The sequence below is a fragment of the Lotus japonicus genome, chromosome 1 (genome assembly GCF_012489685.1).
Source record: "Lotus japonicus ecotype B-129 chromosome 1, LjGifu_v1.2".
Classification (NCBI taxonomy): Eukaryota; Viridiplantae; Streptophyta; class Magnoliopsida; order Fabales; family Fabaceae; genus Lotus; species Lotus japonicus.
Window position 1 is genome coordinate 44,697,060 of NC_080041.1, and position 16,340 is coordinate 44,713,399.

The 16,340-nt window shown below is 36.1% G+C and overlaps 1 protein-coding gene across 1 annotated transcript; it reads right to left on the bottom strand.

Annotated features, from left to right (window-relative positions):
* Positions 1–4,355: 4,355 nt before the first annotated feature.
* Positions 4,356–6,415, bottom strand: LOC130736528 (uncharacterized). Its single transcript, XM_057588352.1, has 5 exons — positions 6,251–6,415; positions 5,893–5,994; positions 5,480–5,815; positions 5,244–5,246; positions 4,356–4,427 (listed from the first exon to the last, which is right to left on the bottom strand). Exons 1-5 carry the CDS (start codon positions 6,413–6,415, stop codon positions 4,356–4,358), a joined length of 678 nt encoding a protein of 225 aa, XP_057444335.1.
* Positions 6,416–16,340: the final 9,925 nt, after the last annotated feature.

The window sequence follows — 16,340 nt, forward strand, 5'->3', positions numbered from 1 at the left end:
CTCGGCGTCCTCGCCCACTCCGAAAACTGTATCCAACTCTACGTAGCCACGTACCTAAACTTGCTTCCCGGAGAAACCTACCAAACTTCCTGTGTATGGCTTTAAATCCTTGTCCGTCAGCCCCATCTGTCTGAACGCGTCCTCATAGATTATAACGATCGAGCTGCCCTGGTCTTAAAGCACCCTCTGTACATTGAAACCTTTTATTTTCAGCATTACTACTAACGGATCGTCCGTGTGGGCCTTGATTCCCTTGAAGTCCGCGGTCGACATCACTATGTCTGGGTGTGGGCACCCAAATGAATCCGGATACACCTGTACAGATGTTGTCGCCCCGACTGTTCCCCGGCTCGCCGTCGATACGTCGCCGCAAACCTCAAAACCTCCAGCGATTGTGTTCGTTGCTTCAACTGTTTCTCCGCCCTCGCCGCTGTCAACTTCTTCAAATTTATTTCCCTTCGCCGCTTGCGGCCGTCTCGCCCCGATCAGCCGCCTGATTTGACCCTTTAGCATGAAACAATCGGTGGTGTTGTGACCCTCTAAGTTGTGGTACTCACACCACCTCAACGGATTCCTCGCTTCGCTTCTGGGGTCCTTTCTGCGCTCGCCGACTCTGTTCATGTCCTCAATTTCTGCCTCGAGAAGTAACTTTGCTAGCTCCTTGTTTGAGCATCCCTGCGACCTCATCCGCTGGCTTGCCTTCGCTTCTCGGCGTGAGCACCAGTGTTTCCTATCCCCCATTCTCGGGCGGAGTAGCTTTCCTTTGTTCTTCTTTATGAATCGGCCAGCTTCTCCGAACCCCTGCTCGCGACTCGCTTCCTTGTCCTGTACCTTTTTCCTCGCCAGCGATACCTTTGCCGCTCGCTCGCCCTTCCTCTTGTGTGCTTTAATTTCCTCTTTTAAGATGTAGTCCTGTGCTCGGGCGCGAACTTCCGTCATTGAGCATGCCAGCTCCCTACTCAGCTCGCAATAAAATTCTCCCCGCGACAGACCGCCTTTGAAAGCGAACACGCACACGCGTGGCTGCAATTCCTCGAACCTCGTGGATATGGCACTGTATCGTTTCAAATATTGTTTCAAGGTTTCACGTTCCTCCTGCCGAATACCAAATAGATCCTCGATCGTTCTCGTAGAGAAATGATCAATGAATTTCGATGAAAAATCGCGGAACTTAGCAATGGATCCTGGAGGCAGATTCGTGAACCATTCCTTTGCCGCGCCTCGAAACGTTAATGGAAGCATCCTGCATTTGACAGCGTCGGAGACCGCGTAGTTCGCCATTTTCGCAGCAAAATGAGACAGATGATTCTTTGGATCGGTTTGCTCGTCGTACGCCTCCACCACAAGGTTCACCAAGCCATCCGGTACAGTCACTTCTCGTACTGCTGCCGAGAAAGGCTTGGTTCAAGCCGTAGCCGCAGCTTCCTCGTCCTCTTGATTCCACTGCCGGAGGTGATAGTACCTCAACTGCTCTTGTAAACATTCATTTTGCATCCTCAAGTCGCCACTTAGCGCTCGACGCGTTTCGGCACAACGATTTCTATCGCTCCTTGGGGAAGAGACGTCGTTGCCACATCGTTGGCGAGGAGTCTTCATCAGACTGCGCTAAGGATAACGAAAATCCCGCCAAAAATCCTTGAATTCTGGAGAATCTCTTAGAGGATCGAATTTCTCAAAACCAAATCGCCAAACTCCAAACTGAGAATCAAAGAATTAAGAAAATTTCAGAAAAACGAGTTTCACTCCTCTGAATCACGATCCACGTAGTCTGGAAATAGAAATCTACCGTTCCCCACAGACGGCGTCAAATGTTCAGTGCTAGAACATAGAGAGGGAAGGTAATACCCAAAGTGTGAGGAAGGTGATGAGAATGCTTAGAGAGAGAAGCTCTAACCACTTAGAGAGAGAAAATACAACTGAATTTCAATGCTACTATTATTCAAATGAGCTAAGAGTCCTTTACAATTGGTATTTCCCTCCTATTTATAGAGGTAGAGTTGGGCTTTGGCGCCTTTATCCTATCCAGATGGGCCAGTTGGGCCTCGGGTAAGGCGGCCCAAAGTCACAGCGCGCTCCCCGCCTAAGGTTAGGTCCCCTGGGCGAGGGACCCTGGGGTCTCGCCCAGTCCAAATGAGATTAAAGGTTTCTTCTCCAAAAACATTGGCCATGGTTTTCCATACGTAGCTGAAGTAGTAGCAATTCATGAAGCCTTGACCTTGTGTCAGCAGCATCTTATTCGTAATATTGTCGTTGAAAGCAATTCTACCCTAGGAGTGGGTTGGGTAAATTGCATAAGGAATAGACCGTAGCAATAAGTCACTACAAAAAATTGTGTAAATTACGTCGGTCGATTTGTGATAATTACGTCGGTTTCGACCGACGTAATTTACATAAATGTCGGTTTGAGAAACCGACGTAATCGGCTCCGACGTAAGGTATAAAATGACGGTTAACGGTAACCGCCACCACATCCGACTTATTATGCAATATATAAAATGGCGGGCATTATTGGCACAAAACGTCGGCTTAAAACGCCACAATATTCTCATATTGGTTTTCTCATGTCGTATATTACGTCGGTCAAAACCAACGTAATTATTAACACATAGCAGCGCTTGTAGCTGCACAAGCGCTGTAATTGAGCATACTCGTATATTGCGTCGGTTTCGACCGACGTTAAATAAGACATTAATTTTTTCTCGAATTTCAGCTTTTTTTATTAATTAATTATTAAAAAATTATTTCAAAAAAAATTAATTAATTATTAATAATATATATTTAATAAATTATCAATATATGTGCATATGGAAAATTAATCCATATTAAATTTTAATAATATGGAATATTTTTTTTTGAAATATAATATGGAATGTTAATCCATATGGAAAATTTAATAATAATATTGATAATAATAAATTACGCGTACGGAAAAATTATATATATATGCATTAAAAGCTATTGGTCTATTCTTATATCATTCTTCTTTACTTAATATTTCATATTTTCTATTTCTTCCTCTTATATCTCTTTGGATATAGCTGAAAAATGGTTTAAATATTGACTTTTTTTCTTTTCTTATCTCATAAACATCTTGATAAAAAAAAAATCATTATCATGGGTATTTCATATAGAAAACTCAATTTGGTGTCCATTGAGAATCATAAAGAAAATATCTCATTGAGAAAAAGCATTTTTGGCCCTTGATGTTTCAAGTTTGTGCAAATTCTGCCTCTACTCTATTTTTTTTGACGTTTCTACCCCTCATGTTTTCAAACAGTGCACCCTCTACCCCTCCGCCAGTCAGACTTTCTCAGGAGAGGTTCCTGAGTGGATTGGAGAGATGAAGAGGAGTATATGAAGTTGATGATGATCAAGGAAATGATATAAATTAAATTTGCTTGATGTATATATCAATTATGTATGTAACTGAACTGGTTAAATGCATGTTTTGCTACTTACAGGTCTTGAGTTTGAATCTCGCATGCCCCCTTTTTCCAATTTCACTTGTAATTTCCACGTGGCAGGTCCAAAAAATATTAAAAAAAAAGTCAAATCAGCTCATATCGTTAGTTTGTTAACATCTGACTTACGGAGGGGTAGACGGTGCACTGTTTGAAAATATGAGGGGTAGAAACATCGACAAAAATAGAGTAGGGGCAGAATTTGCACAAACTTAAAACATCAGGGGCCAAAAGTGCTTTTTAGCCTAAACTAAACTAGTCATATAGAAATGGGAAAAAGAGTTTGATGAACTAGGTCAATTAGAAAAGTATTTTGGAGTCTAGTCTTTGTCTTACTCAATTTGTCACCAATTTTGTCTAGAGGGTTATTTTATATCCTACAAGAAACTTCCATTAACGTGAGTAGGTTCTCACTTGTACAGCAGAATCATCTTTCATTTCCTTTTATTATTTTTAAAGTAAAAAGTGTTTAAATTCACATGTAAGATAATTTTACTTTGAAACTATTAGGAAGTTTCATGCTAACTTCAATAGTTTATTTAGTTGAAAAAAAATTTACCCGAAACTTGGAGTTGTGTGAAACAATTACTTTGATTAAATTTTAGTTTGCAAAAATGTTGTACTTTATGTCTGATCCAACTGCTCCTGCAATCATTTAAGAACAAAGAGATAAATCGGTTAGTCATTATAAAATTCACAAAGTTCTAATGAAATTTAAACACGTTATAAATCTAGTCTAGCTCTATGATCATTACAATAATAAACACATTATAAAACTCCGATGAAACTCTAAATAACAAGGAGCATTTGGGGTCTAGTCTAGCTCTATGTTCATTACAATAATAAAACTAGGAAGCTATCACAATAATAAAATTATCATAGACTAGATGTGCTCTAAGCATCCTCTAAATTGGAATTTGGGTTGCTTCCATTTGGCATCCCGCTACCTCCATCTCCATCTGGTGCCTACAAGAAATGAAGAAAACAAACATTATGATTTATTGAATGTTTGTTTTTTTGAAAGATGAAGTAAATATATTAGATGAAAGCATATGGGGACAAGGTTCCCCACGTGAACCAAGAGAAAAGCAAACTAAAAAAAACAAGAGACATAGCAAATACAACAGCACTATCAAGTACAAAGAAAGAAAAAAGGAAAAGATAAAACAGCAACACTAGCGAGTACAGGGGAAGGAAAAATAAAAAGGACATATAGAAATGAAGAAGCACACAAAGGGAACATAACTAACATCACATCAGTAACACAAACAGAAAAACCACAGTCAGGCCAGCAAGGAAGCTCCATTACCACCCCCTGATGCCAATATCCCAAGGCAACACATAGTGAAGCCTTTACCTGGTGCCTTGCTACAAAATTAAAATAGCCTTTATTGAATGTTATAAATATGATAGAAAATTTGAATGATCATTTGATCTTGACTTTCCCTGTTTCAACTATTACAACAGAGATATCATTTTCACCTATGAAAAATAGACACAGAAGCCTCATAGAAGATGAATTGCTAGCTAATTGTTTGATTATCTACTTTGAGCACTGAAATTTTTTATGCAGATCCTAATCATATTGTTGATCACCTTAACAAATCCCTTTACACTTTCAAACAAGTTTTAATTCAATACATCAAACAATGTTTTAATAACACCATGAAAACAGTAACTGTCAGCTCCAAACAAAACAACCAAATCTACACAAATATTAGATTAGACTGCAAATTTCTTGGGCTAATTGTTGAAGTTCATGTTTGTTTATTTCTGTTATACCTGCTAGAAAATGTAAGCAATACTCTTAATTAGTCATTAAGAAACAAAAATCCAACAGCAGGAAAGAACTCAATCAATTAACTGATCTCCAAGCTACTGTATGTTTGGAAAACTGACAGTTATAAGAAAGTTCTCTCACTAACAGTTTTAAGAGAAAAATCTAAAAAACAGAGTAAATTGCTTGTGAAAAAAGTGCCAACATGATAAAACAGATAAAACAGATTTTCCATGGATACCTGTTGTGTTGAATTTGTAAAGAAGGCAGATAACTCTTGGGGGACATTTCCTCCTTGATTTGAACAAACAAAAGCCATTAGTGCTTGCATTTGAGACTGAAGATTTTCCACTTTTTTCTCTAAATATGTGGATGAAGAACTAGCACCAGAGGAACCGAAGTTCATACCACTAAGTCGTGTGGTTGTATGCTTAAATGCAACAGTAGGAACCGCTCCTAAGCCTAGTCCTCGAACACGACCGGAATGCTCTGGTCCATGATACTTACCAACAGGATCATTGGGAGAAATCTCAGCATAAGCTTCTACATTTTGGCTCAAATCATTATCAATTTTTTCCTACACATAAGACCAACAAAGATTCATTCTTCAACATCCTAAAAATAGAATAAAAGAATGAAATATTATTAGTTTACCCCTATCTCCTTTGCTTTGTCATTCACATATCTCCCATCTTTTCTCTTGTGAATCAAATTCCACATTGGGCCCCGACCAACACTTTTACCGGTCTCCAATTGCTAAAAATTTCAAAATAAAATATATTTAATAACTAAGTAAGGTTATAATTTGTGTAAAAGATTGACACACTTAAGAAGAATACTACACTACAAATTCGTGCCTTCTCCTTGCCACACTCTTGGCACCACAAGTATGTGGAATCAATTGCTTTGCCTTATTTTCCTTGTTCCTTTTACATTGTTCCTACAAGTGAAATTATGGTAAGTCTCAATGGCTTAATATTAAGTTACTCATAAAAAATTGAAGTACATTTACCTGTGTCTCAGGTTTGAAGCGATATTCAACAAATAATGCCCAATGGTCCAAACAAACACCTTCTGGAACGTTGTTGATAATTTCAGTTTTGCTCAAAGCCGGATCATTAAATTCATCCCAAAGCTTAATCCTATGCTCTCTCCATTTTCTGTTAATGGATTGCATCAAATATCTCTTGGCATAATCCTCATGGACTTTGAAATAGAATCGAAGCTACAAATAACAAAAGGTGTTAAATGATTATTCTTCTAAAAAACAAAAGTGAAGTAATTGAGGGATAAATCTTACATTGAAGAGTGATCTCCATTGTTCCTTAAAGTAATTTTCAGGCAATGCTGGCCACTTTTCATAACATATAGGAAAGAGAGTGCTATTAGTTGCTACAATTCCACAAACGCTAGCAAGCAAGCCAGCTGCATTTCCAACAGGTCTATAGTGCTCATCAAAATCTACAATGATACGCAGTCCATCAGGCACATCATGAATTTCCTTAGCCCTCAACTTAAGTGTCTTAATTATATTGTGTTCTTCATCTGCACAAAATAAATATTAATTACATTTCTAACATGTTCTCATTATAGTAATCAAAGAAGCAACACAAAAGTGAATCTTTATCCAAAATAAAAAAAAAAACATAAATGATGCTAGATTAGTGGCTGCTGGTCACCAAAAGTGAATCTTTATCCAAAATAAAAACAAAAAAATAGAAGTAATATTGAATCATATGTATATACCTATAGCCTTTACAGGCCATTTGTGGGTGGAATCTTGATCAACTTCAGAAGGTTGAGTCTCTGCTTCTGTAGGTTCTGGTATTGATGGATCTGGTATTGTAGGTTCTGGTACAGAAAGTTCGGGAGCATGTGAGGAGCTCTCACTAATTGATTTAAGTGGATTCCTGAACCGCTTTTTCTTTGCCATATCTGCATACATAAAACAAATAAGCAATTGAAAATGATTGAAGTTAGAAAAAAAGGAATTTTGCAAATGTCAAACAGAAACAAGAAAACATACTGATTTAATCGACCAAGAATAACACAGAAAACTAGTTAATTCGGTTGACACTATTCTGACATATCTTGATCTTCTAATATCTCATTAGCATCCCCCTCACTTAGTAATTCATCATCTACATCCTCCCTAAGAAGATGCAGATCATCATTGTCTTCAAAAAATTGATCAAGGTCTTGCTCTGGGTATGGCTCGTTCCCACAATCTTCTTTAACTTATTCTCCCATATCATACAAGTCTCTTGGCTTCATGTGGACAACAACATTCCAGTCTTTATTAGCCTCATCATTCACATAATAGACCATTTGAGCTTGTGAAGCTTCAATGTACGGTTCATGTGCTTCACGGTCACCCGTATGTATTGAGTGTGAAAAATTGACAGAAGTAAAGCCCCATGCATCCTTTCTAAATCCCCTATCTCTGGTGGTGTCAGCCCACTTACATTTGAATAGAGTGACTCTAAATTGGCCATAGTAGTTAAGCTCAATGATATCTTCTAATATAACATACAGTCGGGCATGCGTGTATCTTGGTATAATTGAGACCAAGCTTGTTGATGATTTTCTTGGCCTCATAAAATGAAGAAGGAAGCTTTGCATCTTCAAATGCATCTTTTAACAATTCCAGTATCATGGTCATGGCCTTGTCACTCATTTTGCACAAGCACTTTATATGATACAATTTAATCAGAAATGACAATTTCGAATACTTTCTGCACCCTTCATACAATTGTTGATTATTGTCCTTCAACAACTCATAAAAATCTGCATTATCTCCATCACACGTCTCATCACCCAATTCATCATCAGAATGGTCAGAAGTTTCACCGAGCTCATTGACATTCTGCCCAAATGCATCATTTATCATATTTTCTATTGGATCTTGAGGCTGCAAAATATCTTCATTGACATGTCTTTGTTCAGAAGCCCCAGATTCAACTATGTTTGATCCTTCGCCATGCCAATTCCAAAATTTGTAATTTTGAGGGAAAGGCCGACAAGTTAAGTGCTCTTGAACTACATCCCTTGTTTGCCACTTCTTGCAACCACAATTTGAACATGGACACACAATTTTACAGCCCCCACGACCCTCAATGGACTTATGCATGAACACGAAGTCCAAAAATTTAGCTAACCCATCAGCATATTCAACCGTATTTCGCGGTTTGCTAATCCATGACTTATCAATTGGCATGACTACAAATCAATGTAAAAATAATTGCAGCATAATATTAGTTACTATAGCATTAAAAAAACCTATAAGATAACTAGCATTAAAGGATAACTAGGATCCATTAGAATAGTTTCATGAGATTTTCAGCTAAAATTATAGCTATGAGTTTATTTCATGTTTAGATTATCATTTCGACTTTTATGTGTTGGAGAATGCAACATTTTGGTCAATATGGGTGGCTATAAATGATTTAGTTTTTAACTCTACAAGGTTCTATCTCTCTAAAGTTATTCTTTTTTATAAACTTACTCTAGCTGAAGTTAAAAAATAAACATTCAACCTCAGCACCTCTCACCCATAAATTACACATCTCATCTCACAAAGATTTCAAAAGAATTTCTCTATTCCAATGCAGCTTTTTCCACAGAAATATCAACTTCAAAACAAGCATACATGAAAACATAAAAGTTTAGTACCTGTTTCAGTTTCACCCAGCAAAGTTTAGGAGAGAAGAGATCCCAGCAAGAGAAATCAGAATCAACTGTTGCAACCACCAAACAACCATTAACTTCTTTAAGAAAAGAAGAATAAAACACAGGAAACAGAAACTACTTCACTAATCATTCATTAAAACAGAAAACATAACCAATCCTCAGGAATTTTACATAAAGCAAATAAATAGTGAACCAACTTTCTAGTTAATCTAAGTATGGTATACAACATCATTGGCTTTGCCCCCGTTGAAAAAGTAAGTGACCATCATGTGATAAGTACATTGATCTAAGTATGGTATACATCCATCATATTTTAAAAGTATGTGATATGTTAATCAAGCAACCAAGTATGGTATACACCCATCATATGGTGACAAAAGAATAATTCAAGGTAACAACAAAGGACAAGAAAAAGGAACTATTATAGCTTAATCAACTTATGCTTGACTTAGTGGTTCTTATGTGCAAAACAGCGTCAGAACAAAATCGACACAACATTAATAAGAAGAAAAAGAAGAAAACCGAATGTAGTTTGCATAGCATAGGTAATAAGTGGATCACAAACATATTCAATCAATGAGAATTCAGATTTTACTTCTCCAATTACTGTTAATCAGTTCTTAATCGACACTAAGAAGGAGAGACATCTAAATGGCATGGTTTCTAAATGAAAGAGTGGTATAGAATTTAAGTCCAATGCAGTTTTATGAGAAGATATCCATTTTTCCCTTTTTGTTTTTTAAATTCCAATACTCAGCTCTGACTTAAAAGAAAGTAAATTTTAAAAAATCTCTCTAGCTCCATATGCTTAAAGGGTTCAAATTGGCAACTGATAATCAAAGATAACAAGGATCAAGCTGTGGAAATTTTACATGTCTAGACAAAGAACCAAAAAATGATAGGGTTAATCCTCTAATTGGTCCCTGTGGTTGTGTGGCCGTCTGAAATTAGTCCCTCCCGTAAAATCTAAGTCCTCGTGTTTGAAAAAGTGTGTGTAGCAGGTCCTCGCCGGAGGGACTAATTTCCACACACTTTCCAAACACGAGGACTTAGATTTTACGGGAGGGACTAATTTCAGACGGCCACACAACCACAGGGACCAATTAGAGGATTAACCCAAAATGATACTGCGAGTTTCTTTTATTATCATTACATAACCATTAAATTTAACTTTGATTATGGAGACAACTCTCAAAACTTGTCTGCCATGTCCTTTTAAATTGGAGTAGTTTCAATTACCTATTTTAGTGCAATTCAAAATTTATACATACACACACGAACTTCTCAGTTGATTAAGGTACTATCTTCCAATGATGAGGGAAAAATAACCGCCGAAACAGAGGCAAAATCACAACACAAACACACACTCACAAAGGTGAGTACTAGTAGGTAAATAGAATCAAGCATTCCGCATTGCACTATGATAATTAATAACAAATACTAAATCGTAAGCATACACAAAACCTTGTAATAGCAATCGAAAACCCTAGAGCCAAAAACTAAATTGTTCTTCTCATATTTCAACATGCAATTCTAGAATGCTACAAAAAAAGCTAGGAGAAATACCTGAATGAGAGATAACAAGTAAATGGAGATAATTCTAGAAAGCCATCTCCACCAGAAATTGTCAATAGCCCTAGATAGAGAAAACCGAAGTAAGACCAGAACAGTTAGCTTCACAATCACAATTCTCAACACAGTTTAACATTTCAAATTACAATGGGAAAAAACGAGAACTGTTGTCGTCAATGTTGCTTGAAAACAAATCATAGTGAAGGAAAACAAATTTCAAATTCCAGTTCACAAAATCTCACCAGTTCAATCTTAGATTTCACAGAAAACAGAAACCACAACAGATTTTGATCGAAACCAGATCAAAAACGAAAAAAAACTAGATCAAAACGAGAACAAAAAGTGAGAATTCGAGAACAAAACCTGAGAGATCAAGATGAGGACACGATCAAGAAGAGAAATCGAAGAGAGGTCGAGATCGAGATTCTGGAAGGAGAAGGATTTCTGGAAGAAGAGAGATCTAGATCGAGAACCCAGACGAGAAGAGAGACATCGAATGCGGTAGTGAGATCTAGACGAGTGCGATGGTGAGATCCATCGAAGGCGGTGGTGGAGAAGAGAAACTAGCTAACAGAGAAGAGAGACATCGAATTTTTCAAGCTAGCTCTGACCCAGATGAGAAGAGAGACGAGGTAGAAAATGTAAATACAGATAAAATAAAATTATATTACGTCAGTTTAAACAGACGAAATGTACAAAAAACCGACATATTATGTTAGTATATTGTGGCGGCCAGACCGACCGACGTAAATTGGACATAAAACATCGGTTTGGGTGAACCGACGTAATTTAACCGATGTAATTATCCTGTTTTTTTGTAGTGAGTGAGCCTTTTTAACCAGATTGATATTCTTATTCCTATGGTAAACTGTCTGGAAGTTAGGCATATTTTCTGTGAGGCTAACACATCGGCGGATACTCTTGCAAAATGTGGATCCATTAAAATTTGAAGTCGTTGTATCATCTCAATAGCTCTGTTGGGGCTTAATCACATTGTGGGGGTTATCCCCACTGTCATTCTTATTTTTCACATTCATGGTTAATGTATTGTTGTAGGAAGATTGCGAGCATATTTTGATATCTAGTTTTAGTGTTGGCTCATGTTTAAGTCATATTTTTCCTCCCCTAAGGTTTTTCTCAATGAGTTTTTCCTAGGGAGGTTTTAATGAGGCCCGTTCATGAGTTGCGCTAAACACTAAAAGAGCTCTTCACCGCTTAAGGCTCTGATGTTTTGTTTCTTTTCTACATGAGAGGAATGTTCTCATGATTTACATTTTCTTATTAGTAAATTCAGTTTGCTCTCAAAAAAAATTTGTGCTATCAGAAAACAACAGTGAAAATATTTTAAATTTTCATTAACAAATTAAAACTAGTATTATATAACTCATAAATTGGTAAATTATGACGAAAGAAAGTTAGTTAGTGATGTACTTGATTTCCTTTTACAAGTAAGTTTAATATTTAAATTACTAGAAAATCAGAAAATACAAATATGACATCATCTACCTACTAATTATATTATGAGAGAGAAAGCTTATGAAAAAAAGCATAAAATGAAGGGGTGACACTTGTCGGAGTTGCCACGTTTTAGTTTCGGAAATAGGATATAGTATAGGATATGATTACTATTTCAACTTGGAGAGATCTCACTATTTTAATTTAATTTCAATATTTTTATTCAATTTTACTACTTTTATTATTTATGAATAATAAACATTACATAGTGTCATTCAACTATTTTTAAAGTTTTTCTAAGCTGTGAATTACAATTAATATTTAATTAATGTTAATAGTTAATAGGCATTAATTTTTTTTACTATCAATTAATAGTTAATATAATTTTTTTAAAAAGGATCAATAGTTAATATTATTAATTCTATAAAGTTTCATTAATAGCTAATAGATATTATCATACGTTTTTAAAATTAATCTTCAATTTAAATAATACTATAAAGCATCTTCAATAGATAATTAATATTATTATTTCTGCAAACCTCACGTCAATTATATATAGCTAACGTATAATAGTTGAGTAAATCTTATGTGAATGTAAAGGTTCACATGGTTTGGAGTCAACCAGATCATCCTGAATGAATTGACCCGACCCGACAACTAAAATTCAGTTTAGTTTTTTTTATGTCAACCCGGTGCCATTGGTTTGGGTCTTAGTTCGAAACCTTAGAACTTGAACCTACCCAAGGCCCAAATATAACTTATACTAATGCCAATATATTTGGGCTTGGCCCTTATGAGACACGAGCAAAGTATTAAGTTTCATTTTCCAACCCTAAATCACTCTTTGTCCTTCTCTCTCCTCTCAAATCCTAAGCCATCTTATCTAACTGCCGCTCAAGCCCCTCGCCGTCTTCAACGTGAGCCACCCAACTACCATCTCTGGGTGAAGAATTGAGGGCTTGTGACTGTGACGTTGTGGTTTCTTCTTTCACATTCGCTTCTTTCCTTCACCCCCCGTCTCACTTTAACATCGTGGATTTTACTTTCTCATTTGATGTTGTAGATCACATTCACGTTGATGATTGTGCAAGAAAGTAGAAGCTATACTGTGAGATATGAGAGAGTTTCACATTCACCAGCTCCTTTGATCTCTGTTGTAGGTACGAGAGATATTCATAATATTTGGTGCTTGTTTATGTTTTTGTCATTTTTCCCTCTAGATTTTCCAATTGGTGACTTTTTGGTGGTCTTTATGGATCTGTATTTGGTCATTCAGGCCTTGAGGATTACATAGACTTACATGATTTTTATGTAGTTTTGAAGTGTATGACTTTGTGAAATTATGCAGTATTTTTAACAACTGTGATTCATATCCTTGGTAGAGGTTATTTTCATTTTGGTTTTTTGTTAAAAATATTTTAGTTTGTTTAAGGAGAGTTACTTTCTCATTTGATGTTATAGATCACCTTCGAGTTGATGATTATGCAAGAAGTAGGTGCGATACTGCGAGAGCCGAGAGGGTTTCACCTTCACCAGCTCCTTTGATCTCTATTTTAGGTACGAGAGAGATTCGCAATATTTGGTTCTTGTTTATGTTTTTGTCATTTTTCATTTTAGATTTCCCAATTGGTGACCTTTTGGTAATCTTTATGGATTTGTATTTTTTGTCATTCGGGCCTTGATGATTACATAGAACTACATAATTTTTATGTAGTTTTGAAGCATATGACTTTGTGAAATTATGCAATATTTAAACAACTGTGATTGATATCTTTGGTAGTTCATTTTGTTTTTTTTCTCTTAAATGTTTTAGTTTGTCCAAGGAGACTTAATTTCTCATTTGATGTTGTAGATCACCTTCACGTTGATGATTGTGCAAGAAAGTAGGTGGGATACTGCGCGAGCCTAGAGGGAACCTTCACCAACTCCTTTGATCTTTGTTGTAGGTATGAGAGAGATTCACAACATTTGGTTCTTGTTTATGTTTTTGTCATTTTCTCGTCTAGATTTCTCAATTGATTACCTTTTGGTAGCCTTTATGGATCTTTATTTTTTGTGATTCAGGCCTTGAGGTTACATAGAATTACATCATTTTTATGTAGTTTTGAATCCTATGACTTTGTGAAATTATGCAGTATTTTTAACAATTGTGATTGATATCTTTAGTAGAGATGATTTTCATTTTGATTTTTTCTCTTTAATATTTTAGTTTATCCTGATGAGGAGCAAAGATATCTCAGTAAGAAGTTTGACTTAAAGAAAAAGAATGTTAAGTTTTGGTTTCAAAATAGAAGAATTCAATTAAAGGTAAATTGGAATATATATATATATATATATATATATATATATATATATATATATATATATATATATAAAAATATAAGTATTCAAACACTTATTTTTTGATTTATTAAATGAGTTGATTTCCATTGATTATTGTGAAGGAAAATAAGAAGCTTCAAGCAAAGAATAGTCTCATGAAAGAAGTTTTGGGAAATGCAACATGTAAAAATGTTGGTGGCTGGCTCATTGTAGGTAAAATTCACTAAAGCTAAAGTAGTTATGAATTGAGAATGATCAACTATTTGAGGAATTGAATCGCATAGGTGCTCTCGCATCGGTTAGTCTTATAGAAGCTCTTCAAACCCCAAATTCTAGTATTGAAATAAATGGGGTCGGTGGTTCATGGATTTTTAGCATGCTCCTGCCAATGGGACTTGATGTGGTAGATGTAGTTTTGGGAAATCAACCACCTGCACTTTCTAGGACTAGATAACCAATAGCGGGTGTATTGGGTAATGAAGTCCCTTTAGAGAGACATGTGGTTGTGGATCTTGCACTAGCTTTTATGAATGAATGAATTATGATGGCTCAGCCATATAGCCTTCTCTTGATTAAGAGTTTAAATGAGGAGAAAGAAGTACTGAATGCCCAAAACCGTTTTCTCCTTATATCGACCCAAAACCCATTAGTTTTGAAACTGAAACTTGAAGAAATTTTGGGTAGTAGCAATCAATAGCTTGGCCCTCGTGGAGACATTGATGGATACTGTATGATATCAAACTTCTTATACTCTCAGAGAAAGTTATTTAAAGGATCAATCATTTTATCTACAGGGTTGATGGTTAGAAATGTTTCCATCATTGATTGCTAGAGCTATCATCGTGGATGTGATATCTACTGACATGAATAGATTTAGAAGTGGAGCTTTGTTAATGGTATGTTTCTATTCGTGCTCTTGGTTTGGTAAAAATTATATAGTTGGTTATAAATTATTAGGATTAATTAATAGTTTTCAAATGCATGGTGAGATTCAATTACCCTCCCCACTTGTCCAAGTTCAGAAAATGAATATCCTGAGATTTTTCAAGTAGCATGTAGAAGGTTGAGGTTATTGTTGATGTATTAGTTGACAATGATAATTCATTCCTGAGTCGGATGAGACTTCATTTTGGATGTGGTGTGCTTGACATATCCAATGGTTTGTCCAAGACAAGTGTTTCATGCTCTAAACTAATTGCTATAGTTAAACATGTTGTATTTTAACCTAATCAATTTGTTTCATTGTTACATGCAGATTAATTATATGGGTTGGTCATTTTCATGATGAGATTGTTTTCCACTAACTCTATTACCCTTTGGTTAATCCATGCACTACGTTTGATGCATATAGATGGGTCGCAACTCCAAAGGTCATGTGCATTCTTTGCAATTCTCAACTCCTCTTCAATTCCTAGGACGCCTCAGGTATATATATATGTCACATATTCATAAATGCCATATGCATATTGATCACAAACATGTCATTCATTGCGTGTAAGAATAAGTCAAGATGTTAGGTTAAGCATACATAGATTGGCACAATGCATGACCAAGATCTTCTATTCTAGAGTTTGTGCTTCATTTAGGTGCAAGTGGGAGATTGTTCTCGCCAAGAACATAGAGACTAGGCATAGTGCCAAGAGTGTGTGGAGTGTGATGTGTGGATCTTAGAGAGAGAAGCTCTTAACGGCCTAGAGAGAGAGAATAACTGAATTTCCAAGTTGTTATTGTATCAAATGAGCTAAGAGTCCCTTACAATTGGCATTCCCGTCCTATTTATAGGGAAGGGGTTGGGCCCTCGTGTCCTTCATGTAACACCCCGTTTTCGGTGGCGTCACTTTAGTAACCAAAAAGAAACTTTAAGCGGAAAAACGTGAATATATATTTTTTTTGATAATAGAACCAAAGACTGAAAGAAATAAACTCCCAACAAAAGATAACAGAACTAATGTGTAATATAGATACAGCCCCCGCTGTAAGTAGCAACCTCGTCACGAGTAACCTCCAGTGACGGAAAGTAGAAAAGTGTAACGCCCGTAGGCAAAATGTACAATCCCAAAATG

Bases quoted from the DNA above. Each gene is read 5' to 3' on its own strand.
- LOC130736528 (XM_057588352.1), bottom strand. From the start codon at position 6,415: ATGCAATCCATTAACAGAAAATGGAGAGAGCATAGGATTAAGCTTTGG. The intron at 5,995-6,250 runs GTAAATGTACTT...TGAAATTTTTAG, and splicing joins GCTTCAAACCTGAGACACAG to CAATTGGAGACCGGTAAAAG. The intron at 5,816-5,892 runs GTAAACTAATAA...TCTTATGTGTAG, and splicing joins ACAAAGCAAAGGAGATAGGG to GAAAAAATTGATAATGATTT.